The sequence below is a fragment of the Penicillium angulare genome (genome assembly GCF_028827245.1).
Source record: "Penicillium angulare strain IBT 27051 chromosome Unknown utg000003l_segment0_segment0, whole genome shotgun sequence".
Classification (NCBI taxonomy): domain Eukaryota; kingdom Fungi; phylum Ascomycota; class Eurotiomycetes; order Eurotiales; family Aspergillaceae; genus Penicillium; species Penicillium angulare.
Window position 1 is genome coordinate 4,576,235 of NW_026623162.1, and position 27,718 is coordinate 4,603,952.

The following is a 27,718-nucleotide window of genomic DNA, read 5'->3' on the forward strand; positions in this document are numbered from 1 at the left end:
TTGCTTACCGCCACTGGTCAAGTAAAAATTGGTACGAGGTGGAACACAGTTTATAGAAAGCAGAGCTAACGTCTGTCTAGCCGGTGTCGAAAACAGCATCCAGATCGACCCAGAAGCGATGGATGCTGCGACTATGAAGCTTTCCGCTTTGGCCCACGTGATCAGCGGTCTGATGAAAAAGAATCCGACATCGTACGAATGGTCTCCCATGATCCAGAATCTTCTCGTGCAGCTCGAGACACGCTCTGTGAATGAAATATTGCAGGTATGGTTATCCGCCTTCCTCCTTTTCTGCGGCTAACAACTAACAGAGCACGCCTTTTAACCCGGGCCCTCCAATCGATGAGTTGGTAATGATGACCAACATCACGAACAAGACCGCGCACCACCGGGTCAAGTATTCTGATCGAGGCGAGGAATAAGCTTCAGTTACCGGCCGTGAAAAGCTGGGATGTTGGTATTCCACCTTTTCGAGGCCCGAGGCAGGCGGGATAGAGAAATGAGCCTCCTTGGGAGCTTGATCTGGATGAATGGGCAGATTGAATGCAGAACGAGATTTTTCTTTGTGAAGTCATTGTGAAAGGAGACATGAGTAAGCCAGTTCTGCTATAAGACGTTGATACGGCACATTTCAGAGAATAAATTAAGGCAATGTTATCAGTTCTTTAGTTCCTCGTCGAGCGAGATTTGAGTCTAGATGGTCTTGGGCGCTTCAAAGCAATCGGATCAATGGAAGCAGGAGGGAAGAACCCTTGCATTCCGTAGCGACCAAGTTCAACAGTGAACATTATGGATCATGGTCTTGTGCCGACTGCCTACCAGGTAACTAGCTATTTTTATCTCAGCCCAAGCTATCTACGGGAACGTGTGATAACCGAGAACGGTGGTTTTACTTTCATGCGGGAAATGATAGTCTAGTTGACACCTGAGGTCAAAAACGAGCAAACTTCCATTGGAAAACCCGGCCTAGTAGATAGAAGCAGCACGACACCACTGGTTGAAATCGTGAACACAATAGATCATTCCTGAGAGGGCCGTGCGCCCCGGACAAGATCACCGCTTATACCCATCGAGAATCTTGGACCTAACCCACCGCGCGTGATTATTGTCTTCCAGCAAAACCAGCGGGATCCCTCTGGCCGAGTCTTGAAAAATTCCACCATTGCGCTTGCAAGATGCTACTGCGGTGTTATGGACAGAGTTATCCGGCCCCTGCCTCTGAGGCGCTGCAGTGTCGTCATATTGCACGTACTCAACGCCCAAAGGATCCTCGCCACCACCAGTCGTGCGCATGACACATGGCTCCGCTTCCATGTCAAGGTTGACGATCGACAACCTCGGGCACTTTTCTCGTTGTGTAATACGGGCCACACGCTCGCGTAGCTTCTCGCCAGTGCACACTGTACTTTTCATCAGCACGACTTCGGAATAGGGCCTGAGAACTGTTTACCTGCGACGGCAATTTTACCCGATTGTGTGCGGATGTGATGCACCAATACCTTTTCAACGTCAACAGGCGTGAAGTAGTAATGCAGACGCGTTCTATTCTTCAGCAATTTGCGCGTCGCTGAAGGGGCGTGCAAAAGATGAATCGAAAAGTTCAAGATCTGAGTCCCTCTAATGTCAGTGTGAAGGCTGCAAGGATGATCCGGTTACAAAGGCGAAACATACATCGAATCCGTGATGCTCCTGTGGAGTTTCCCCTGTCCCGGATCCCATCCGGTCTCCCACCAAATCAAGCTTCAGTATATGCTGGATTTCGCGGTGGACCCAGCTTTGATGTTCTGAGAGATTCGGTCAGTTAGACACGGCATCTGGAGCGTCATGTACTTACTAAACTTTGAATACTCAGTCTGCCAAAGAACTTCCAAACGTCGAACCTTGTTTGTGCGTTCGCGGCTTCCCTCCACCAAGTCACGAATGTACGGCAAAGCCCGCAAGAGTCCGATATCCTCCAATGCAAATACCACCGTTCCATTCTGGCCAAACGAATGTGCGCCTCCGTAAGGGCCAAACACAAAGGCTGGCAAGTTCAGACTCGGCACGCCAGCGTGTAAAATACGCTGCGTTAGCTTTTTTGTCAGGCTGGAGGAAGGTCTGGTCACCACTCGGAGAACTTTACGTTTTCCTTTTTGCGAGGTGGATAGTCCGTCTGTGTTCGTGTGCTCGCGCTCCGTCGACGTGATGAAAAAAATTGGAAGCTCCAGGCAAACGGCAACCCCCAAGCGTGGCATCCACAGTTGAACATACTGACCAGGCTTCGTCCGCATTTGAGCTGAGACCGTGATCTTCAGCCAGAGAAGACTGTTAAATAGGCTGACTTCCACCAGATCAGGCCCCATATACCACGATCGGTGCGACCACATGGCGTGCACCAAAGTACCTACGCTGCAGGCCAGCCAGGAGCAAATGCCGCCAAGCAAGACCCAACGATACACGGAATTGACCTGAAACAGATGCACTTCCAGAAAAGAAACGGCGATCAGGGCAAGAGCATAATGGGTCTGCAAGACGAATCGCGGTCGTCGCTCGAGGAAGACATGAAGCGACAGTGGGAGGATCATAGTTAGACTGCATGCCGCCTTGGATCATTCAAATCAACAGTGTTAGCAATTGTAGTTGGACTTGAGGATATGTTCGTGCTGGGCGAAACTTACCACAATTGGAAGCACGAGTACGGTCGAAATGCGCGCCGCGTTCTTGATAGCGTTGACTATCAGTGTCGTATGGACCAGACAGTGACAGACACAAACACGTCCGAGCCATCTGTGCAGCCACCGAAAGGCCTGTCGCTCAAGGTGACAAACCTGGGCGGGGAGGCTGAAAGAGAACCCGACGCAGAGTGGCAGCAGGTGTATGACGGAAAGGCAGCCGGCACGCATCTGGACGTCTCTCCACGTCGAAGCTCGGAGGACCAAGGCTACGATGTTGAGGCCCCATAAGAACGCAACTATTATGGCCTGCGCGTAGGAAGACAGACCTACACAGGACATATGTCGGGGCACCGGGTATTGGAACGCCCACCATGACACAAGTTGGCATGCGCGTGAGAAATAACGCCCTATCTGGTGCGTTAAGCAGTAAAGCAGCCATGCTGTAAAGACGAGAGCTGCTGCTAGCGCGAATTTCTCTTGGACTTCTCGCTGAGATAGCCAGTCGGTAAGCATTGCCATCCGATGCATGAGGTGGTTGTGATGTGACTCTTTGGGACCAGAAATGCAATATATGGGATTTTCCCGTGCAGAGTCTTCGTAGCTTAGTTTCGTCACTCCGCCAATGTTGATGAAAAGGTTGCGATTGCAATCGCAAATATTGAGCTTACAGCATCAAAAAAATGATTCTTATAAGGAATTTATTGTCCGTCTCTATTGCTTGAATCCGCCCAATATCAGCTGCTTGCATATAACGAAGGGCTCATGACGGCCACCTAAACGCAATATAACCGCACCCATCAACTTTTGTAATCCTTTAGTAGAAAGAACTGCTTGACCGCAATATCTTGAAGTATAAAGCTCAAAGTCACGTCGGCTCGCCCAAGAATGGTCATAAAGGGAGGAGTCACAAGGCATTTGTGAGGCTTAATGAACTACAGTCTCATAGGGTCATATAAATTGGATCACATCCAGTGCCCCATATTCCCAACTTCTTCGTGAAAGACTTCATGGTGCTATCGCTTTCCCACAGTCAGAATCCAAAATGTCGATACGCACATTCATTCGCCTGCCACATACTCTTTGGAAGACAGTAAGATGCTGGTACAACTCCGATAAGAATGTCTTGAGTCAAGATGTACCCCGACCCCGCTCCGAGACTCGTTATGCCCGAATGTTGCGAGAAGAGGCCGAGGTCCAAGTCACATACAACATTATTGCAAGTACAGCCAATTGGGTCCTGCTTGCCGGGTACTTGGTGGTTCCTGGCACTTTTACCTCCCTCCAGACGTCCAATCAAGTCGAAAGTGCTCTCAACCACAACGGCGCTGGACGTCATATGCTACATACCATCCACAACCCGCCTTTACTCGGCATAGCATGTTTCTTCTTGATGGTTGGGGCTTTCGCTCTTCTCTGGCTATTGCACTTTCGTCAACTGCGATATGTCTACACCTGGTTGATCAACAAGATTTTCATGTGAGTCATGCCAAGAAAGATGAGGGTTCTTTACTGATAGGCAATAGGCCAGTGTCTCTGAACGCCGCAGCCGGACTTCTCACCACCCTGGTCAATGTTTACACTTCACGCGCGGGCCATTGGTCCGTTATGGCTTTGGTAACGGCTGTTGTCACTGGCTTTACTACGCTGGCATTTTCACTGCTCTTTTATGTGTACCGATTTCAGATGCTTAAAAATGTGATGGCAGATAGGAGGCTTTTTCATTCCTGATATTCAGGGGTGGTAATATCTACTGCCTGATGGTGCGGCATGGAGCAAGCAGTGAAAGTAACCATTTTCTTGAGAATCATACCCACTCTACCTCTATGCGAATATTGGATTGGTGGTGCCAAACCTTTTCCCATTCTAAAGGCTTTCATAATCGCTGGGATGACAGTTTTACGTGCTGAGGCACACCTATACTTTTGGAAAGTAAGTCATTTTGCTTTGAAGTTTCTTTCAAAAATATGAGATTGAAGAAGTAAGAAAGCAGGGAGGGGTTCCAAGTTTAATTGATTCGCTCGACTCAACAGTTATGTCAACGTTCATTCACCACCCCCGTTAGTTTCGTTCTTTCAACGCAAATTAAGCCGGTTCCAATTGAAAGATCACGAAGAATCTAAATTAAGAGAAATTTAAGCGAGCGTCTATATAACAACTCCTTCCTCCACCTTGTAAAGGTCCCTGTGACACTACTATCCCAGACCAGTCGTTCACCCGACACGAATGATCTCTGAACGAGTCGAAATATCCATTTCTTTGCTCAGGTCGTCATATTACTAGCTGAGCCCTCTGCTAAGAAACGGCACAGTGTATTTTGACCAAATGAACAGGAGCTGCAGCTACACACCTGTCGACTGGACAGCTCATAGACCGCCCTTATGTGACACGGGTTTATACATTATCCCGCAATCAGCAATCATCATTCCAGAATCGCAAAATCACATCAGTTACTCTCTTTATCCCCAAGTCGCAGTTCTACTCAGTACTGTGAATCATCAGTGCAACACTACAGCAACAGCAGACTGTTACCAAAATCCAATCTGTCCAGGGGAATTTGCCAACACCTTCGCTGCACGATCGAGGTCGTACGGCCACGGGTCAGGCTCACTCGATCCCTACCGTCTTTGCGACTCTCCTTGGCCCGATCTTTCAATCGATCTCAACTCAGATGAAAGAGAATGCTTCAAGCCGAGCAAGGTCGAGTCATCCATGAATTGTGCTCAATACGAAGTTGGGCTACCGTCCTTGCCGCCAAATATCGCAGCGCCAGGATTCATATGCGTTCACTCGGGATGTAATAAAATCTTCAAGCGCCAGAAGAACCTTTCACGCCACTTGCACTGTCACTCAGGTATCAGAGTCCATGCCTGCTGGGTTCCCGGGTGTTATCGCAGGTTTGTCCGTCGTGATAACCTCAACTCTCATTATCTGACCCATGGGAAACGTGGAGGTCGAAACCGCTATGTAGTCACTCTAGACGAACATAGCGCCCTTTACAATCCTGCTTTTCGCGGTGCGCTGACACCTCATGGCTGGCCGCTCGAAGCTCAGTGATGCGTAAAGCTACACTTTGAATTCCTGGGTGAGCTGCATTTGGAATCTGCAAAGGGCTGTATGAATGAGGCGCATTTGCAACTTGCATATGAATATACTGCTGCTATTGCTGCGGAACGAATGACTCATTTCTCAGTTGAGGTCTGCTGGTCTCAATAGTAAGCAGAGTGTGATTTATTGTACGAATTTGAGCCACGTCAAAATGGAATTTCAGTCTCACAAACTCCGACTTCTTAATTCGCCGCAGTTGCTTTGGATGATTTGAATGCAGTCTGCCCCTTGGGCTCTACGCGATAATCTAGATTATTTACGGAGTTTTTTTTTGCTAAACAAGCGAGGCCATTATCTAAATGCAATATCTGCAAATCCATAATGAAGCCTCTTTGATCACTGTTGTGATTTGAAGCTGGTGTAGATCAGGAACCAAGCCGCAACGCCGGAATTAATACCGAAGTGTCTATACGAAGAAACAAGTTGATTCGAAATCGACTTTTTCTTCTCGCTGTATATATAGCCACATATTTCCCTCTGAACAATCAGAACAATGATCAACCTTCCTCTAAACTACAACAACTACACGTACCGAAACACTCTCCCTGAGATGAAAGACGGCTCAGTGAAGCACAGAATTCTATCCCAAGCTCAGTATTTCCCACACTAGATACAAGCCGCCATTTCCAATGGCTTATCCCGTGGTAAAAGTCGACGCGGGGAATAGTCAAGACTAGAGAAGGTGGATTGCGCTTACATCTTCAAATAGATGTTTCATCACTCACGGCTCGACCAGCCTAGATGTACTTCTTGAGATGATCACCTCCATTGATAAAAATTTCGCGAGATCAATCGGTTTCCTTTCTAGGCCACACACGTGAAGAGACCGAAAGCAAATTTGTTAAGTAGCTAAGCCAGTTCGCTCACCAGGGTTGAGCAAACAGGAGTCGCAAAGATAGGCGGCATTACCAATAGTTGCCATTGAGTGAAAGTTGAGGTAGACTACGGGGCCCGTCGATACCATCTAGGAAAGTAAAAAGATGGCCCACTGAGAACGCAAACTTTATTCGCTGGCTAAATTGCGAATTTACGGCTCACTTCTATATTTCTCCTCTCTCAATTAAACAGGGAGTATCGTAAAGGTTGGAATAATTCTGCTCGCTCCACTATCTGATGTACTGCAGTGCATCTTGGGTGAATGAGGAAACACAGGCCTTAGAGGAAGGGCTAAAACGGCCATTCCTCTGTGCCACTCCTCTGTCTCCCTTTTCAATCAGAGTTCGTATCCTCAAGCAGCCCAAAGTGGTGAGACCATCAACAATACATGGTCGTTCAAGTTGAGCCAACACCGAGTACCTTGGATCCACACCCGTGCAGCTCGTGCGTCGATGTGGGGCCACCACATTTGTTTTGGTGTCTCGACGTTGAGTGAACGACTGTGAATGTTCAGCGAGACAAGAAATTCAGAATTGCTAGTTGTGAGAGACTGTAAGATTCTATCCATGCTGTGAAAGGCCAGGGGGAGAGTGCTGGCGTATAGACTACAGGAAATGACGGAGGAGAACAAACAATGGCCCGCAGGATTTGAAAGCTGCTCCTATTTTCATGCTATGTGGAATGTCCCTCCTCACTTATCTATGATGTTGGTATACAATGATTGCTGGAACCTGTATCTTACGGACGCAAGAATTTGATTGACGAAGAACCGTCTCTGGTAAGTCGTATCCTCAATCTATCCTCCCCTATTTATAAGGCTAGCAGTAGCATGCAGTCACCGACACTTTCATCGAATTACAAAGTCCCGTCATCCAAAGCAATCACGATTTGGAGACTACCTCTTTTCCAGCTTTCCAATTGCCCGACAGCTACCATGGGTAGAGTTTTGAACGCGTTCACAAGAGTTCGGGAACGGCGCCGCACCAAACAGTTCAAACTGAACCATGTACCATTGTGTACACCGCAGTCGGCCCTTGACAAGAAGATTTTCTTCCCCAACTGGCAGCCTAGACCAGAATGGAAACACCGTCGAGGCGTTGACTTTGTTGGTAACGCTTGTTGGATTTTCACGAGCCCAGACGACCCAACCCTTCGTCTTGACGAAATGCAACTGAAACTTTACCGAAATCTTTCTTTCCAGCCGGTATTCGAGAATGGCGGAATCATATACAAGCGCGCCGATGACCCTCCGCTCACGTGCATCACGAGTCCAACTGCTTTGGACACCGCAAAGCCGTATTGTGCGGGGACTTACCGATAGCGCAGACCAAAAAGCTGGCGCTAGGCCAATGCACCATGTCCGCAATGCTCTATTTTTTCTTTCTAGTGAGTCTCTAAGAAGGACATTCTTGATGTACTAGGAATATTGGTGTGTTGAGATTAAGCTGAAAAATACATGGACGAATTTGAACATTGGCGAGGGCTTCTGCTAGACTGATAGTTGATGGACTAAGAAGATGCCAACACTTGTACTCTGGGACTCCGCTCGAGATGTGATTGATCTATCCTTGTGCAGCGAGAATAAACGCGTCTCATACTCACATGATCCTTGCGTATTCAAGCTACAGGAAATTAGAATGAGATGCCCCGGGAATCAGCTCAATATTTCAGTATAGTATTCAGACTGAGAAGCATGAAAGCGCCCGGGTCAGAGAGCGATCTCTTCCTGCCTGTTGTGGCTATGTCCGAAGGTCTCAAAAGACACAAGCAGCTGCTCAGCCATAGACTGTCAACGATTATTCGCAAAACCGACTGGGAAAAAAAAGACTCGAATGATTCTGCAGTGAATCTGCTTCCCAATTTTACACTACTTTCTGTGGTAGCCTTGTTTCATATTAATATTCTGATAACTGATGTTTCGAGCCATAGCCCTAAGCTAGCCCCGGAAACGAGAATTAAATGTACATACCAATGATTGCCTCAGATATTTAATTCGCACTAAACTCGAAGTGGGATCTACGTTGGAGGATTTCCAGTCAAGGTAGAGTAAATGATATGAGGCAGGTATTGACTCAGGCTTGTTCTTAGAACAATCACTCATGTTTGCTCACCAGGACCGATCACTCACCGAGCATAAGGTTTACCGCAACGCCTACACGCCACGGTTGGGTCTTTTGGCGACAGAGCAAGAACTGACGAGCTCTTAGTGTATTCAAACACACATTTAGACTGCTGGAATTTGACCGGCGCAGCTTAAAACCGGCCGGATGGCGACTCTCAGGATCTTCGAGGATCATCTTTATCACCCCCCCCCCTGCCACTCCATGACACCTTTCATGTCTCCCAGTCGAGAGAGCTTTCCTCCCCCCGCATCTAGGAAGAAAGGCTCGGAATACTTCTCCTCGATTACTGATGGAATTGCCAAGAGGATCAGTGGTCGCTTCATTCGAGCCGAAGATAACACCCCTACCGCAACCATCAGCACCTCGCCATTCGTATATTGGAAAACGCAGGAACTAGTGTGGAAATGGGACCAACGGAAACTCTGCGGTGCGCGAATGAACATGCTGCTCAACTCGTCGCTGCTCCCGCACGGCCACGCATGGAATGTTCCTGACAAGGATAACATCTTCGTCTCTGTTGGACCACTGGGCGTGATTGTTCACGAGCCTGCACATCTTAGAAATCTTGACTGGTCTGAATGTGCGATCGGCGTTTCTCAAGACGAGAAAGGATCTGGTGCTAGAATCATTCTACAGGGCCGCACTAAGAGAGAATCAGGCAAAAGCCTGAGCAAGCTCCTCGTCCGTTTCAAAGACCCGATTCTCCCTCAGCCTCTGCTTCCACCCATTTCTTGGTCAACCGAATTCTGGATGTCAGATTCCGTGGTACTCGACCCACGTTTGGATGAGGGGGAGCTGATTATTGAAGGTCTTCAACTAAATGTCAGTGGCTCAGAAGAATATCTTTATATCGGACTTCCGGGGACGGATTTCGGCGCTCTGTTCAACACACTCATTACTTCATGGGGCACTAGCGAGGACTGTTTTAAGTATTCCTGTGGGTACTTCTGGCTACTTGCATCCATCAGCCCTGTTCACTTGGCTCCAGAAGCCCACGGCTCCTCTTTTCTATTGGAAAAGTATCCCCTCTCCTTTCGCGAGCAGATGAGAGGAGAATCTTGGCTTGTTGCAGCCAAAATTACGCTCAAGCTGCAGAGGCCATCACGTCTCAAGTCGAGGCTCCAGGTCCAGGTTCACGCCATCTCGTCTGGCTGTGTGACCTCAACTCGACGACCTGCCGGCTTTCAATGAGGGGGCTGTAATTGTTTCCAATGAGATTTATCTTGCATATAGCGATTATATCATCAACACTTTGGGCTTTTGAAGACTATCAATTCAAATCTTCATATATGTACATCCAACCGATGAGGACACTCAAGGGAGCAGAATTGGGAAGAGGGCTTCTATTCCGGGTACACTTATTTTCTGAAGTAAAGAAGTCAAATTAGTCGATTCAACGTGGAGCTTGTGAGTCTCTCGGGGGTGTTAGGTGGGAGAGCCTCTTATGTTTCTGGAAAAGAAAACCTATCTTGTGGAACCTCTTGCTTCATTCAACACTATCTCTCCAAATGTATTCTTTCATTTGCTAAAAGCATCTCAAAGAGCCAATTTCCCTGCTGCACCGAGTCGATGAGCATAGTCCCAGATCCACGACAAGTTTCTCGCATAATCAAGCTGGGCAGAACCTGACGGCACTACCTCGAGACCTACCAATTGATCAGCTTGGTATGTAGTAGAAACATTAGGTGATGTCTTACCGGTCGATGATCTCTTGGTTCCTGTAGAATCACTGCGGTCTGATTGTCCTGTGGAAACATTTCGAAGCCATCGTCTGATTCGGCGCTTGAGCGGATTTTTTTTTCTCCCTTTCACAAGGAGTTTGCGATGTTCACACGTTGTAGGTTGCCGTTTATTTTTGATCGGTGTATGACCAGCATCGCGGCGTTTCCGAAGGATGTGGTACCTTTTCCCTCTCAGAGACTCGGCGCTTCTTCTTATTTGATATTGCTGCCAGTAGGCGTGAGACAGAGCGTTCCAGGTCAAGTATCGGTTTGATTCCAACCAGGGTAACAGGTTTTCCTCCTCCCAGGTTGACCAACCGACCGTACTATGGGGAGCCATTGCTCAACTGAGCAGCAGACCTCAGGAAAATGGGGCAGTTGCAGTTCAACTGTGAATTATTCTGGCTCAGGATCCTGTGCAGGAGGAGTTACATCTTTATGAAGTTTTCAGTGAAAAGAAAGTCTGCCACATATCGTTTCAAATGGCTAGGGTGCTGAGCGTAATCTTTCACCACTGACAAGGTTCGAAAAGATCCATGGTCGGGCTCTTGCAGCGTCTTGGCAAAGAAAAAGAGAAAAAAAACTGGTGGGCAGAGTTTGAGCTGTTGAACGTCATTCAAACTGTTGAGCAAACGGAGAGGTAGCGTTTACTAAACGCTCTTCTAAGGGTGGGAGTCAATGTTCAATGTAAGAAATAGAGTTTGACAATAGCCCGATCCCAGGGATGGGAAATGAGACTGCATATTGCGAAATTATCCACCTGCGACTTGAAATCGGTCGACTAATGGATATACTAAAGCAAGGGTGAGATTTCCTCGGCCGGGAGCTTCAGGTCTCGCCAATGTTGAAAATTTCCAAAAGATGGGCGTTGCCGAGTCCTCAAAAACTCACTGACAAGACAGTTGGCCTATATCTAGACTCCGAAATAGAATGGCATCCAGGGGATGTCTCCTCTGTATTAAGAACTATTTTTCTTGGCCCTGCGTTCATTAAATGACGATGGATGCACAGAGGCTGCCACAACTGCCCTAAGGTGAGATTTGAAGGCAAACGAGGTAATTGTACTATATCTGATGTCGGCTATTTTGAATCGAGACAATGTATGCAAGAAGAGGCCTCACTGGGTTTTCATAAATGATACGGATAAAGTAAGACTAGGTTGACGTATGTCTTACATATCAAGCATCACTCAGTCAAGTACAAACAAACAAACAATTCATTAACGCCCGGCGGCTGAGCCGAAAGGGCAACTATCACTAATCTACTGTACATGTCCATCTGCATATGCTGTGTCTCTTGCAAGCCCATACATGAAACTTTTATAAAAATATGACATTTCCAGAAAGCAGTGTCGCAGCGAGTTTCTCGTGGGTTAGTAAGTGGGTTAGTAGGCTGGCTTGAAGGCGCTTCTCCAAGTGTTCAACATCCTATCTTCGGCAGTTGAAGCGCGTCTACCATCTGTAGCACGAGGTGGTGGGTGAGTAGGGTCGGAAGAAGGGGGTGGGGGTTATGTTGGTCGATATGTTCAAGTGGCCTCGAGTCGGCCCGTCGCAATGGCGAAACGTATGGAGACCCGTACTGCCTCTAGGTTTGGCGTCCACTTCTGATCATCAGAAGCCTGTTTTCCGCCCAGGAAGAAGGATATGTTTCCTCGGTGAGTCTGCGTGCATTGTAACATTTCCGTCCGGTGCGCCGTCCACTTCCGACATCGGAAGAGGAAGTGCTCCACGGTCTCTCTTGCTTGTCCGCAATCGCATTGGTCCGTCTCTGCTACATTAATTTGATTGAGATATCCATTAAGTCTAGCCATGCCGGTTCGGAGTTGGGCCAGTACCGTCGCTTCTTTCCACGACAAACGGTCATACAACTGCCGAGTGTGTTTGCCTGGGAGTGCGGCATCCACTCGTTTTGCGTGCCTCCCTACGTTCTCTGGCAGCTTGTTTCTGGGCACTGCTTGGGACCGTGCGATATTAAGTGTTGTCGACTTCATCCTCGGGACACGTTCTTGTAGGAGGGCATCTTCTTGTGTCGCCACTCTGGCTTGTTCTTTAGCCCGACCTAACAGTTTGTTGTCTTCGCTAGTGGGGATCCAGTGGAATTTGATCCGATTTCCATTTCTCCGCAACCTTCTCATCAACTTGTACATCTGACAGACAAACTCCTGGCCAGACTGTCGTCGGGGGTGCATTAGCGTGAGAGCCGCCGCTTTGTTGCTTGTGAGCAACGTAATCCTGTAGTCTTTCATTCCCACTACCATCTTCAACAGATGTGCCATAGCTGCCAGCTCCGCAGAGAACGGGTTTTGCTCTGCTCTCACGCCCAATGTGATGGAAAACGTTTTGAGCTTCACTTTTCGATTTCGAGGTGGCTGTTTCTCGATTGCGACTCCAAATCCCACCAGCTCGTTCCGTGCCGAGCTGCTGACCGCGATCTGCATCGATCCGCCCGCTTCAGTCTGAGGTTCATATTGTCCGTCAATATTGGCCTGCACGCGTTCGTCCCATGGGGCCAACGTGAACGGGTTAATTGTTTCCAGTGTCTCCATGTCGATGTGCCTAAGCGCATCTGCTACTTGGTACAGCGGCGAGCGATGATATCGTCTGAACTTTCTGATCCGGTCTGTACCTCTGCGGAGCGGGTTGGTTTCAGGAAGGGTATACATGTCCGTCCACATCTTCACGGCCCGTCTCCAGAATCGGCTCCGCGCGGTGGCAATATGGGCCTCCGCCTCCGCTACGCTGGTTGCGACTGTGAGGAATGTCCCCACAATGGCTTGTGCTCCAACTCTTCGGAGATTGATCGGCCCCATGGCCTTGTCCTTACACGCATGCATCCAAACATTGGAGGCGTAGTCCACAACTGGTGCCACCGTTGATGTAAATAACTGCCGCGCAGTTGCTGGGGAAAGGCCGCGAAGTCGCCGAAGCTCCATCGCTGCCTCCAGGCCCTTCGACGCGGCTCTCGCCATATGTTCCTTGTACTTGAGTCTCGTGTCCATCAAGACACCCAGTATCTTAACGTGGTCTTTCGGTGCCACCGTCTGTCCATTAATGGTAAACGACTCGCAGTTTGATTTACTCATCTTGGGAGCAAAGTGTATGATGGCTGTCTTTTCCGCTTCAAAAGTTGCTCCACTTCTCCTTTCCCAATCGAGCGCCCCATTGATAATTGCCTCGATGCCTTGCCGGTTACTCTGCGCGGTTGGCCCGGTCACCCATGCGGTAAAATCATCCACAAAAGCGACCGCTCCTCCCTGGCTGTCGATCTGTCTTTGCACGAGGTCTGCGTTGAAAAAGAGGAACAGGATCGGAGACAGGGGCGAGCCCTGAGGCAAGCCAGCTTGGGGCAATCTTCGGGCCTCAGTGATCACCTTTACTGACGATTATTCTCGGGGCTCATGGGCCTATGCCATGAGATGGAAACATGAAGCGCTGCAGAAGTTCCGACAGTTTGAGGCCTGGGTGCACCGACAGTTCGGGCCCCAGATTAGAAGATTCCTCACCGACAATGGTCGAGAATATCTGCCGATCGGAACACACCTCGAAAGCCAGGGAGTTGAGCTTGACACCTCGCCGCCATACTGCAAAGGGCAGAATGGGCTGGCCGAACGAACGAACCGCACTATCCGGGAGCGGATCAACACGCTCCTGTCCGATGCGAACCTTCCTCCTTCCTGGTGGGTCGAGCTTATAGATACGGTGGTCTATCTGAAGCTGCGCGCGCCAGCATCAATTTTGCAAAAGAAGACACCGTATGAAGTGATTTATGGGAAGCCGCCCTCGCTCCTGCATCTGCGACGGATCGGCTCTCGTGCCTGGGTGTTGATCCCAAAAGAGCATCGAGCCAAACTCGGACCGAGGTCGTCCGAGTGCCGACTGCTGGGCTATTGTGAACCCAACCAGTACAAGCTCTTTGAAATACATTCCGGAAAGACAGTCTTCTCCCGCGATGTCAAGTTCGATGAGCGGACCCCTGTGGCGCCACTCATCGAGGGGGAAACAGGCAACGACCTCCCGGACAACGCTCCTCCATCGCCTGTCTTTTCATCAGTGCCAAGTTCAGCCAGCGGGCTGCCCACACCTCCTGTATCGCCATTCCCTCCGTCGAATGAGCGAGAGAAAGCGCTTGAGGAGACACCACCAGCAATCAATCCAAGTAATAAAGAAACCGACTTGTCGCCGAATCTTGGGTATTCAGTTTATGGCCGCAGACGAAGACCATCACGGCGTCTCCTAGAATCCCTAGGCAAGGTATACGCGGCAGGCACATTGAAAACCACACCGAACAGACAAGTCGACCCGGCAACTTTTCGCGAAGCTGTGTCAGGCCCAAACCAGCTGGAATGGTGGGCCGCCATCCAGAAAGAATACGCATCGCTTCTTGAGCACGGAACATGGGAAAAGGTTCGTCGAGAGAACGTTCCAGCCGGAGATCATGTGATTGGGTGCAAATGGGTCTTTAAGACCAAGGCCAATGGAACGCGCAAAGCGCGATTGGTGATCAAAGGCTATCGGCAGAAGCATGGCATCGACTACCACGAAACCTTTGCTGCCGTGTCGCGAATGGACTCGGTCCGCTGCATTGTCGCCAGTGCCGTGTTGCGCGGATGGAAACTCCACCAATTCGATGCGGTCACCGCATTTCTCCATGGAGACGTCGATTCGTCTATCTACATGGAGTTGCCCGAAGGCTTCGAAGAACCAGGGTACGTGTGTCGGCTGCGCCGTTCACTGTATGGGCTGAAGCAGGCCCCGCGGATTTGGTACCAATGCGTCCACCGCGTCCTGGCTTCTCAGGGCTTCACTATGGCCCAATCGGATCACTGCGTGTTCCACAAACCGGACTGCGTCATTTGTGTTTATGTCGATGATTTCCTCGTGACCGCGGCAAACACGCATGAAATAGAACAAGTGCAACAAGCGTTGCAAACAGAGTTCCGACTGAACGATCTGGGCACCCCTCGATCGTTCCTCGGGATCCAGTTCGACTATGACGTCGATGGGTCCGTGTCCATTCACCAACAACAGTACATCCAGAAGGTGCTCTCCGACTTTGGCATGGAAACCTGTCAGCCGAAGTCGACGCCGATGAACCCCAAGCAAAACCTGAATCATCGTCCAGAGGAGGAAGCTCCAGACGAGGAAGCAAAAGCTCGTTATGCGACTGCCATCGGTTCATTAATGTATCTAATGATTGGCACGCGACCGGACATTGCGTTTGCGCTAGGAATGTTGAGTCGCTTCACATCCCAACCGCAATCGCACCACCAAGTCGCTCTGCAGCGATTGCTTCGCTACATCAAAGCCACGCAGGCCCATCGGATTACGTACCGTAGTGGGCAATTGATCGGATACACGGACGCGGACTTTGGAGGCTCCGTCGTCACTGACGGTGCATACTCAACGTCTGGCTACGTATTCCAACTTGCAGGCGCGCCGGTTTCCTGGTCATCCAAACGACAGGGGGAAGTGGCCACATCCACGACTCATGCCGAGTACATTGGCCAATACAATGCCATTTTACATCTGCAATGGCTTCGCACGTTTCTAGCCGAAACAAATCTGTATCGATCTCCGATCACTAATATCATGGCTGACAATCAATCCGCTATTGCACTCTCCCGCAATCCCGAATTTCACAAACGAACCAAACACTTCAATGTGAAGTTCCATTATCAGCGGTCGGTGCTGAATGCAGGAGAAATTGACCTGCAGTATATTCCCACTGAGGAGCAGGCCGCGGATGGTCTCACCAAGCCATTAGGGCCAACGTCCTTTGCCAAGTTCTGTAGTCTTTTGGGAATCGACGTATCCAAAACCTAAGGCAACAAGCATGACAGCGCAGGTGCTCTTTCCACTTTCTTTTCCCACGAAGGTTTCTTGAGTGGTTTTACCGAGGCCTGACTGCTCTGCGCAATATCAGTATCGCCCTGCTGGCAAGACGATCCTGAGGGGGAATGTTGTGATATGAGGCTGGTGCAGATCAGGAACCAAGCCGTCCCATCGGAATTAATGCCGAAATATCTATACGAAGAATCAAGTTGATTGGAAATCAACTTGTTCTTCTCGTTGTATATATAGCCTCATATTTCCCTCTAGATGATAACAATAATTAATCTTCCTTTGATTTACAACAGTAATGAATGCCATAATTGACGGGTTGAGATTAATTATTGAAATTGATCAGCCAATAGAGATCAACAAGAATCCTACTGTAAACCGGGGCTTTTTAAAAACCAAGAAAGTCATTAAAATAGCAGGGAAAGCCAGACTACGATATGATATCCTGTTGGCAGAACTCGGCTATACTCCGCGGTCGGGATCTGAAAAGGATCTAACACAAGTTACGCAGCAGTATTTCTGAGCCACGCTGAATCCAATGGGCAAGCAAGAAAACAACTGCCTGGCATAAGCTGTCGCTGAAATCGCCACGAAGGACGGGGTGAATAGGCAGTAATATAAATACCTCACTTGGCTTCGAAAGTGTCAAGTTGGAGAGGAGTGGTTTACCACTATTCCTCTCTAGGACTAGTGTATACAGCGCCCGCCCGCATTTTACATGTATTCCCCCTGAAAAGCAGAGATAGTTCTTTAACCAGACATCAATTCCCAACCCTCATGATTGGATCGAATCGTACTAGTGCATACGCGTTCGCGCCAGTCCGGCAGAAAGCTCCGATCAGTTATCACCTCGGCCTGTTACAGTACGTCCCGTAACTGGTGCACCCACCGTACTCTCCAATTTTGTCTAGAATCCTACTTCCTAAACAGCGCTAATACATATTAGGAGTTTTTCCGGCCTACCTCTGACACGGCGGTTGTATTATCCCTTACGTAACGAATCTGGTACTAGTTATGATGTGCTGTATGCACTTGTATTTTAGTACTCCTAGCACCTTGCCCGCCCCATGTCATAGATACTGTCGATTACGAAGAAAGCTGTACGCACTAGTACGGAGATAAACCAACGGGATCATTGAACAGTACTTGAGATGTGTTATTCTAAATATAGGATGATTTGCAAAATAAGGGGGTCGGAAAAGTGGAGGTCTATCTTACTAGCGTCTATGCGTTTTATTCAACACCACATCATTTTTTCATTCCTTAGGCATCAACTGCTGAATCAGCACACTCAACAGATACAAATATCTTGGTGCGACATCACACACCGGTCATCTCCGTCACGCATCTTCCACATTACTGCGATATGTCATATACGACTCTTGATGTGGAACGTACAGAGAAGAGGAAGGCTTCGTTCTATGATCTACCGCCGGAGATCTTGGAGTCCATCGCAAAGAATCTTTATCTTCCTGATTACTTACATTTCCGCGCGGCTTGCTGGAGGACATGGTCTATATTTGGCTGCTCAGCTCTTATACATATCTTGAAAAAGATCAAAAAGATCTGGGCTTCAAACAACAACAATCTGGAAATCCCCAGCCAGGCCACTCAAGTCAGAGAATGTCATTATATATCGCGAGGCCATATCTTATCCTACACTTATAAAAAGACTGGTTCAATTCCAAAGGATGATTTGGTTCAGCTTGGAGCATCTTTGAAGCATGTTCCTTGCGGCGATTTGGTTAGGCGTGCAGCTCATTCACAAAATTACAAGGTGCTTCTAAGTTGGTTGGTTGATCATGGTGCTTCTTTTCGCGAGGCTCAAGGTGGTATCAACAGGCTCTGTTATGAAGCCTACGAGCAAGGAGACTTTGAAAAATATCGCTGGCTGTTCTCAAAAGGAGCGTCTTTGGAAATCATGGCAGGAATGGTCTTTGGTATCCCTGGTCAATCAAGATCGCGTGAAGCTCACCGTCATCGTCTTCTTTCGCTGAGATACGCTCTCAGAGAGGGAGTAACGCATAGCGCCCCCCGTACGGCCTTGCCAGCAGAGAGACCACTTAACCGAATAGAGCACTTACATGCTCAATATCGTCAAAGACAGCGTGAAACCCGAAGTCGGGATGCTATCCGAGCACGATTTGTGAGACTACATGAAGAGCAGCAATCACGAAACCATTGATAACCTACGTCTTAACTGCAAAGAAAGCGCCGCCTTCTTTGCAGCAATTTAAATTGTACTTACGAACATCATAGCTATGGATCTCTCGTGCTGCGCTGACAAAGTCTGTCAATATTTACATTGAGAGGAAAGTGGCAGACAGTTTGAGTTGAGATGGAATTTGATCAGCATATTCGGTCCGTTCGTCGGGGTTTATTCGATGGTTGAATTTTGCCCTGGGTTGCTGGAGGCCCTGTAAATCGCTGTTCCTCGCGGAAGGCAGCTATAGGGATTGAGCGTTTGGAAAAAGTCTATTAGGCCACTGTCGTTTTCGATGAAGTTTTCACCCCACATTGGATGGTGACAGTTGAGTTTGCCCTTGAGAATAGTACTCATGCACTAGTACCCGTTTTGCGTACTCGCCGTGTTGTTCTTTTGTACTGCTGTAAGTGCTTGTATTGCCGAGGCATCATCATTGGCCACAGCGGTTCTGGGGAATGTCAATCCAAAACACAAGTATTTGCGAGTCCTTTGGTAGGTTTTCGCTGTCCATGGTTCCTCTGCTGCTTGAATGAGTCTGTCTTTAGGTTAAACCAATCCGTCGGAACGACTATAAGTCGTGATTCTCATCCAGCTGTCGAATAACACTCCTATATACATATATCTGAACAACTACCTAGACTCTATTCACTTCGTTCCAGGGCATCAACATGCAAAGCTTGTGGAACACGCATCGTTGGTTTTCTGGTACTTGCCACTTCAGTCTTGTATGTGTTCGTCTCCGTTTGTCGGAGTACCTTCTACTGTAACAATAAGGACCGTAACATGTTATCACTTGGGGATTGCTAATGAAGCCCGACGAAAATTACATCACTATGACTTGAGACAGTCTCTTGTGCGTCGAATAGGACCTCTGATTCCCTTGTCATCTCGTGAGATATTTCTTTATATGCCTGCTGACTCCATCTCAGGCTGATCACTTTTGACGAAATTTCTTCGATTCAAGCCGAAAAAAAAGTCAATAAATGAACTACATGAAATGAACAGCCCTTTGAACGTTTCTTGTCGATTTTCTCTCTCAGACGATTGTGGCTGAAATTTAGTATTATAGCACGAATTGCATCGAAAATACTGACACAATTTACAGCACCAGACAGCCAAAAAGGGTCCCGAGCAACAGTCATAGCAGCACCATACAAGAATATTCCCATTTGTAGCTTGGATGATAGCAAAATTATGGCCGGGACATCTGGCTTGAGTCTCAATCATAATTCTGAAAATAATGTTCATCAGTTTTAGTATGCATCAAAGAAATGGGCCAGCTAAGAAGAAACATACTTACTTGACTGAATGGAAAGCTCAATCTCAACAGACTTCAAGTCTTCGGGCAGCCCACAGCCAGCTTTTCTTCTGAATGGATGGTTCAAGGTATACAATGTTTCCCTGAATTTACGAGTCTTGTCGTTTCAACTTCAGTAGCAGCTCATTCGCATGAATCTTGAAATTATCACTAAAACGGCTTAAGAACTCAACCCTAGTTAGTTTTTTCAGGGCTAGGAGTAGACATTCAAACCTTTGACACAGGAAATGTTAAAATTTATCATTCGAGATGTAAAAAAGAATTAGCATCACATTTGACCACTCAATTTATTTGGCCCCTGAGTACGAATCCTTGAGTGATTAGTCTTTCGGGGCGCAAAGTTCAGTTGGCGCTAAAAACCTGTTCCACATTCCAAGGCTACTCGATTCTGGCTAATAATTTTGTGGTAGCTAAAATTAAAGAGAAGATTTCAATCTTTTTTTTTTTGAGGGATCATGTCATCTTATCCCTCGGCTCTGTTGAAGCGATCAAGAACGTCCGAGGCGAAGTTGGTTGTCGTATTCACCGAGCCATGCACTTCGAAGGTCTATTCGGCTAAGGCTCTTCGTTGATGCCCAGAAGAATGGGAAGACGCACTGCACCAGCCTTTCCCGATCATGATATAAATATTGCAAAATGCTCAAAACAAGTGCGGAATGGTGTCCTTTCCATTTTTTTCTAATACCCTCTTTCAAAGGCCAAAATCCACGAGCGGTGTCCGCAGCGTTATATTTGAGTTTCCTCTTGCTGGCGAGCAAATAGTGATCGTCGACTAAGCTTTTCATGTGGTTTTCTCAAAATTTGGGCCATGTCATTCTCCAGAGGGCAAAAATTGCAGGGGTCTACTCGAGTCGCGGTTTGAGTGCATATGGTCACCGCGTGCTGTCCACCCAATAATTCGCCGGCATCCAGATGGTGAGCCTTTTAATTAGCAATTATCGTTGATTTTGCCTTTGGAAATAGAGTTTCAATGCAGTTTACATCCAGGGTCGTTGGACTTATGAATCGCCTTTACCTTTCTTCGACCGAGGAGCCTTTATCTTCCAAACTATTAAGATATTGGAGGAACACGAAAACTCCGGTATTTCCCATAGAAGTCTAGAACAATGATGTTGCCGCTATTTGAGTTAAGCCCTTAATAGGCGGTATTGTGATATATGGTCGACTTCATTCCATTGTTAAAGTGGGAGAAACTGCATCGCAGAGTCTATTAGCGAGTTGCAAGTTGATACAAAGTCAAATGATCTTCTTCATATATACAGCCTTGCTCGTTGCCCCTGGAATGTAAAATATTCTTTAAAGGAACAACGCGTGCATCCAACGTCTCTTTACCTTTCTCGGTGAAAGACATTTAAGAAGAAATACCAGTGGCTCAGACCAAGAACCATTGACATGACCCCAAAATCATTGATGAGGCTTGAATACCAATGACCGAGCTAAATAGCAATGTATATAAAAATGGAAATTTTCAAGTTTTTGTCATTGCTTTAAGTTGGATGTCACTAACTCAAGTTCCTGTTCCAGCTCTATCTACAAAGATTTTTTATCATCTTATTTATGGATCCTATTAGTTTCACCCTAGGCAGTTCGCCCAATAGGTTCAATAAATTCAAAACTGCCCCGTTGTGGTTTCTCCATGAGCGGGTTCTGATCGACCTGATGGAGCGTCGGGACCTGAATGCAGATTTAACTTTTTCAAAGATCAATGGTTTCCCTCCAGTGATAAATACATTTAATTTTAGACCTAAACACCTTTGGCCCAATGATTGGCACGTCTATCCTGAGTTGATCATTGCAATTAACAACTGCCATATATGCAGAGAAAAACCTACTACCTACGCAGGCATCATTGCAGCTAATCTCATGCCCGGGTAGTTGGCAAGAGTCTTGGCTCTCTTCTCTGTACAATATCGATACCGTTGTCATTTCCAAATGAGGCATGAATAAAGCCTACCCATTTTGTGAGAGGTATCGCTCATATGCAGTAGCAGCCGGCTTGATGCTTAGCTTCGATCCTTGCTTCCAGAGTAATTTGTGAAACGCATTCTGTGACCATGGAATCGGAGGTTCTCTTGCGGAATGAATGGCGTTATGAGAAGCCGACGCTCATTAGTGGGGACCCAAGGGACCCAGCTTGCTGTGTGACAGAGCCCGAGACATGCATACGCGCTCGACGCTCTGAGGCTGCTGCTTGCTAGCCTCTCACAGGCCACCACACTAGCCCCTGAGGCATTCTGGACGAAGCTCTAGGCCTTTACGCTAGATCCTAATTTGTTGTGTAGGCCCCGCTTCATCACATATTATTATGTATGATGATGTCATAACTCGCCTGCTTGGTTGGCCAGAAGGTTGCTGGATTCGCACGTCCCTCCTATGTATGGATCATAACCTCGGGAGATCATCGGAGATTCTTCGATGATTGAAAGAAAGGAGAAGGAGAGAGAAATATCGAAAATTTGCTCAAAACTACCAATTCATCAGAGCGACAAGAGATCTCCAATACTACTGTCTTTTTAAAATTTATCGTAGAGCCCGCGACTCCGGCACACCGAGGGTTGGCCTTTGAATTGATTCTATACCGTCGCTGAAAGTATATCAGGTCGTATCCAGTAACCACACTTTGCGATCTAAGTTTCCTTTAGGGCGTGGCGATCCAATGTGGTCAGCCAATGGACATGCCTTCCACCTCCCAGCTCCACCGGCTTACTTCTCCACCCCAATTGGTCATTTTATGGTGGATGTGTAATTCAATAATCAAAGTTCGGGCATATCGCCATCGCCAAAGAAACCTACTTTTATCATCAAAACATGGGAGAGAGGACGTACGCCTGCCAGTCGACTTTGAAACGAGAGGGGCACAAACGAAGCCGCAGCGGCTGCTTTACATGCCGTGCTCGAAGGGTTAAGTGCGACGAGAGCCATCCGGTTTGCCAGAGGTGTCACAATGGAGGTTGGACTTGCGATTTCCCAACGCCAGGCAACTGTCTTCCACGAAGGAAAGATATCGAGCGAATCGCTATCACCACAAGGAAGAGGAACTACCATCGGCATAGTTTTGTTACTGCCAGGCCTACGGATATCATGCACAAGACTTCTATGCAAAAAGGCCCTTCGTTGGTGAATGATCAAGATGGAAAAGATGATAAGTACCCGTTGGCTTCGAGCAAAAATCATTCCAACAGTATGTCGCGTCGTGAGAAAGGACTAAATACTGGTGGTGCATTGGCTACACAGCTCCATTTTCAACGCTACTCTGGGCAGGTACGCTTTCATTTAGCCTATCTACGGAACTTTCTCAGCTGTAGACATTTCTTTTTGGGCGCTTCAAGCAATTTCATCAAACATGATCTGATCGCGCTGGCGTTGCATTATGAACCTTTGACCTATGCGCTTGTGAGCTTCTCTGCCTATCACTCCGCTCTGAGCTGCTCCTCGGGGGACGAAACATCTTATTCACTATACTACGGTCAAGCTCTGTATCTTTTGCGTCAATCTCTCCGCACAGAAAGCTATAGTATAGCAACGCTATGCACGACTCTCGTGCTAGCCACATTGGAGGTATCGATACGACCATTTTTCTTCATTTTCATCGATTTAAGGTCTCCATGCTAACAACGACCATTTGAATAGGAGTATTTAGGCAACTGGATGGCCCTCCTTCAGCATTATTCAGCGGCAAGCACTTTGATCCAAGGTCTTCTGTCACCAAAAACCCTTTGCATAAAGCATACCTGCCACACCATTATTCGCTGGCACGCAAGATTCAATGTCATTGTTCAGCAAGCGTTGGACGCGAGGACGAAACTTTCGGCTTAGTTTTTATAAAACTTCTCGGAACGGAGAACATTTTACTTTTTTAGAAAAATGAGTCGACCTCGAATACTTACTGTATTGATACTTAATCTCAAAAGAAGCTCCGTGATCTGATCAAGCAGCTTGACTGGGCCATCGTCGTCATATTTGTGACACGTCATACGCCGTTTGTCCGGGCAAAATTATCTTGAGTTCGATTTTAGAATTTCAAAGGAGAACACATACTCCGAAAGTTAGCAAAGGCCTGTTGAAAATACCTGTCTCGCATGACTCGAGTTCATAGCGCAGCCACCATAATGGGGCAATCGGAAATTCGGAAGACAATCATCACTTTTGGGTCGACTAAGGGGTGTCCAATGATAAGAATCGAGGACGACTCGACAGATTTTTAAGTATGGAAACCAGTTAAAGAAAAAAAAGCTTGAGATCGCACAAGTCCCTTCACGGCAAACGAGGTTATCATTTCTCTTATTTCCAAACACACCAAACATAGGGAAATATGAAAGGGTTTGACGGCGCATGCGAGGTGAGAACAACTTGAATAACGCCGGATGAATTTTTATTCGCTCAAAGCGATTTGGGAATGATATTACACTACATTGAGGAGCTAGTCTTGTCCGTCGCCTATGTGTGTCATCCTCTCGATTGAGTTGCCGCGCCAACCTACATAAAGGGTCTCTGGGGTTTTCCCCTCCTCTCCCCACCGGCTCGAGGGCGCTCGAGGAATGAATAAAATGTAGGCGTGGGCGTTCAACGTGACCTAATGGGCGAGGTCTATATTTGGAAAAGTGATGTGATATCAAATCATTAGCAGTTGTGCACAATTGTGCACAAGACGCAGGAATTTACGGCCCTTCGTGAGAATACCGTGCATTGTGACGATTAGACAAAATTTGGCATTCCTGAGACCTGCCCTCCGATATTGCGGTGCCAAAAGCAGTGGCCAGCACGTGGGGTGACGCGGCAACGCGCGATGCATAGCTACCACACGCAACCTCTCTTGCTTGATAGCACCACTCAGAAGGCACGATGGGGCCTTATCGACACTAGCTAGTACAGCGAGTAATTAGGCTGATCGTGATATGCTATATCTGGACTGGTAACCAATTCTTCCTCTGAATTGCTCTCGCCGTGTTATCCATGCGCCACAAACACGTATATGTTGCTACAATTAGCTACCACACTAGCACATCTAGGCGCACACCTGAGGCTGAAGGCTTTCTTATACTGGGCAACGCTTAAGGCACGTGAAATTCAGTGGAAGCTGTACTCCTATCACGGCATTAGACTAGGGTACAAAGTGACGGGGTTGGTAAGCTAATTGCCAGGTCTCGACATTAATCAATCCAGTATAAGCAGCGATATGCGTAGATCATTCGGTGCTTGTCTTGGCCCCTTGGCCGCTTGGCTCTCCTTTACCCGAGAGGCCCGTGCTGAATACAACGCCAACGGGGGTATCAACACAAAATCAAGGCATGGTCCTTGCATAGGCCGTGCACGCCCAATGATGCGCGCGGCCTCATGGCGTCAATGGCCCCCATGATTCCCTCGCCACTGCTGGTCAATATTCGAGACCATATACCTAAAACACATTTTCGACTTTCGCTGTTCCTAATTAGCAATGCCCTGTAGGGGGCAAACAACGTGACTCGGACTTAGTCAAGCGCCGTGGTGTTTCAAGCGATTTTCAAAATACAGTCAGTGAAAGGATTCGTTGGGGCTCGTCTCCATTTGTACAAAGAGAATCCCAGAACACTTTCTGGCTCGGCCCTAGAGCGGGTTCTCTGCCAACAATATGTCAAATCCCAGGCACCTCTCCACTAGAGCGCTTGCAGGTCGTTGGCCACCTTTCAATGAATTTTCACATCGAGAAAATACAACTCATTCAAATCCATCTTTTCGGCCGTCCAGGGAGTGCCAGCAGCCATTAGCCGGTATCTTCTGTCGGATAGGGGTGAACACGTATGAAATAGAACAGCTGGATAACATTCAGAGAGGGTTTTTCTATCTAGATGCTGGATCGAGTTGAGCGATCCTGCCTGATTCGTGCAAGCTAGTTGTATAGCCCATGCGTACGCTTACGTGCGCTTTGCATACAAAAACAGTAATATAGGATCTAAGCACGCGCTGAATCATCAATCTGTAATATGAAAGGTGGTGATCTTCTCCTGCGGATTTTGACATCTTCAAAGTCCTCTATAGGCCTTGGAGTATGTCCCAGGGGCCTAATATATTAGCAATCAGACGGTTGTGCCGTCGTTACCACAGGGGCCAAAGTCGCCTTTGTAAGGGTAGAATGTATTGCGGTTGTCTGCGTCGCCTTTTTGGAATATTCGTCGCCTGATCCATTGTCTCGTTACCAACAGTGCACACACTTCCCACTTGAAAAGAGGAGTCGATCGAACAGCTCGCTGCTTGCCCGCCCTGGTTCTGAAATGAGATTAGACCCGTCTGATCAACTCGAACGGTGGCAGCTGAATGACCATTTGTTGAGTCTTGGTCGCAGATTGTGACGTTGACGGTACGGGGCTCGTCAGCCGTTGACTGTCCAACTAGAAGAAGAGCTTGATTAGCGATAAAATCAGCGTACTGCTGGTTGAGACGCCTCACAATAGCAGTTCCTTCCAATCAGGTTGGCGAAGGGTTCGGAAGACCCAGTGCAATCCAAATTGCCCACAGAATAAATTAAACACTTTCCGTCAACATCGAAAAGATGGAAAGTTGCGGCAAAGACCACTGGCATGCTGCCAACAAACAGACTAAGGAAGAGGCGCATGGTCGTTTTGGAGATGATTTTGAATATTCTCTTGTCTAGAGAAGAAGGGGGAGATCCCTGCTTTTATACTACTCCCGGGCTGTGGATAAAAAGCCAGGCAATGTACTCAATAAATGTTGATTCCCAGAACACAGTGTCTTTGAGTGCGCTAAGAATGACGAGGCGCGCCGACGCAAAGGGTGGCCATCTATTAATGACTGCGATAACGGGAGCTCAACAGTGCAATAGCCGCCAAAGCCCTCGAGATATAAGTCGCTGGAGAAATCTGTTTCTTCTCGGGATATTATTTCTGTTAGTCGAATGTTGCGCCAAAATTTTAATTTGATGCATACTGTTGACTGAGAGGTACGTCAACAGCTGACGAAATTTACAAGACAAGACTTGCGATAGTTCATAAATAGAAATGATCAAGTGTCCGTGGGATAATGAAAAAGCAGTTGACTCTGGAATTTCCACAGTGAGCAATGCTCCAACGTTCACCGTGACAGGGGACTCACCAGTCATAGGCTAATATCCATGTCCAGCTAAGTTTCAACGAAAGGACAATCCCACGCAAAGAGCCCGAGGTGTTGCGCAAGACAGTCTCTTCGAATTCAATGTTGTCGATGTGATTTGTCGCATCAATTTCCTCCATCGCCATGCATGTACTGTGCTCAAATCAGTCCTGGTTTTGAACCTCCGCATGGGTCCCTACCTTCTTAACCTCCAACTGCCCAACAACCTGTAGGGATTCATTGAGGCTCAAAATCTACTGACCCGGATGAACCTGCATGGTCATGATCTCTTAACAGCTTTGCTCTTCTGGCTGAATGAAATTGATGATTAATCACTTGTTTGACAGCTGCTCTGTCAACCAGTAGCCTGTTCAATGAACACTCTATCATCATAATGAGCTAGAAAGAGATGGTCATACAAAAGTAAATAGCACGCGTGGTCATCCACAAATTGCAATTTCAAAAGACTTGCTTTGGGCGAAATCATCTGTTCTTCACCAAATGTTTGAAAAACGGGCATTTGAAAGAATCATCGCAGAAACAGGGACCCGGCCCATATGAGATCCACAGACGGAACGACCGCAGTGTTACGGACCCACTATGAGGAAGTGTCAAAAATGGACAAAAGAGATCCAATCATCCTGAATAAAGATGACTGGGATCCAAGGGGACCGGGAGCAGAGGCCCAAGGCAACAAGAGGCACGTGACGAGTCACAACACTCGAGTCACGGGATTAGGCACCTTTCCAACAGAAAGGGAACCGCTCGAGAGGAAAGGGAAATACCTCTCTA

At 47.6% G+C, this 27,718-nt stretch overlaps 5 protein-coding genes across 5 annotated transcripts; 3 read left to right on the plus strand and 2 right to left on the minus strand.

Moving 5' to 3' along the window:
- Positions 1 to 7,569: 7,569 nt before the first annotated feature.
- N7478_003787 (uncharacterized protein) lies at positions 7,570 to 7,956 on the plus strand (the record flags this gene model as incomplete). The annotated part of the gene is made up of 1 exon (XM_056920001.1): positions 7,570 to 7,956. The coding sequence occupies one exon, from the start codon at positions 7,570 to 7,572 to the stop codon at positions 7,954 to 7,956; it is 387 nt and encodes a 128-aa protein (XP_056783159.1).
- Positions 7,957 to 8,959: 1,003 nt separating this feature from the next.
- N7478_003788 (uncharacterized protein) lies at positions 8,960 to 9,949 on the plus strand (the record flags this gene model as incomplete). Its single annotated transcript, XM_056920002.1, has 1 exon — positions 8,960 to 9,949. One exon carries the CDS (start codon positions 8,960 to 8,962, stop codon positions 9,947 to 9,949), a length of 990 nt encoding a protein of 329 aa, XP_056783160.1.
- A 345-nt stretch (positions 9,950 to 10,294) lies between these two features.
- On the minus strand, positions 10,295 to 10,819 carry N7478_003789 (uncharacterized protein; the record flags this gene model as incomplete). Its single annotated transcript, XM_056920003.1, has 1 exon — positions 10,295 to 10,819. The coding sequence occupies one exon, from the start codon at positions 10,817 to 10,819 to the stop codon at positions 10,295 to 10,297; it is 525 nt and encodes a 174-aa protein (XP_056783161.1).
- Positions 10,820 to 17,685: 6,866 nt separating this feature from the next.
- On the plus strand, positions 17,686 to 18,504 carry N7478_003790 (uncharacterized protein; the record flags this gene model as incomplete). The annotated part of the gene is made up of 1 exon (XM_056920004.1): positions 17,686 to 18,504. One exon carries the CDS (start codon positions 17,686 to 17,688, stop codon positions 18,502 to 18,504), a length of 819 nt encoding a protein of 272 aa, XP_056783162.1.
- A 4,093-nt stretch (positions 18,505 to 22,597) lies between these two features.
- On the minus strand, positions 22,598 to 22,894 carry N7478_003791 (uncharacterized protein; the record flags this gene model as incomplete). The annotated part of the gene is made up of 1 exon (XM_056920005.1): positions 22,598 to 22,894. One exon carries the CDS (start codon positions 22,892 to 22,894, stop codon positions 22,598 to 22,600), a length of 297 nt encoding a protein of 98 aa, XP_056783163.1.
- Between the last annotated feature and the right edge of the window lie 4,824 nt (positions 22,895 to 27,718).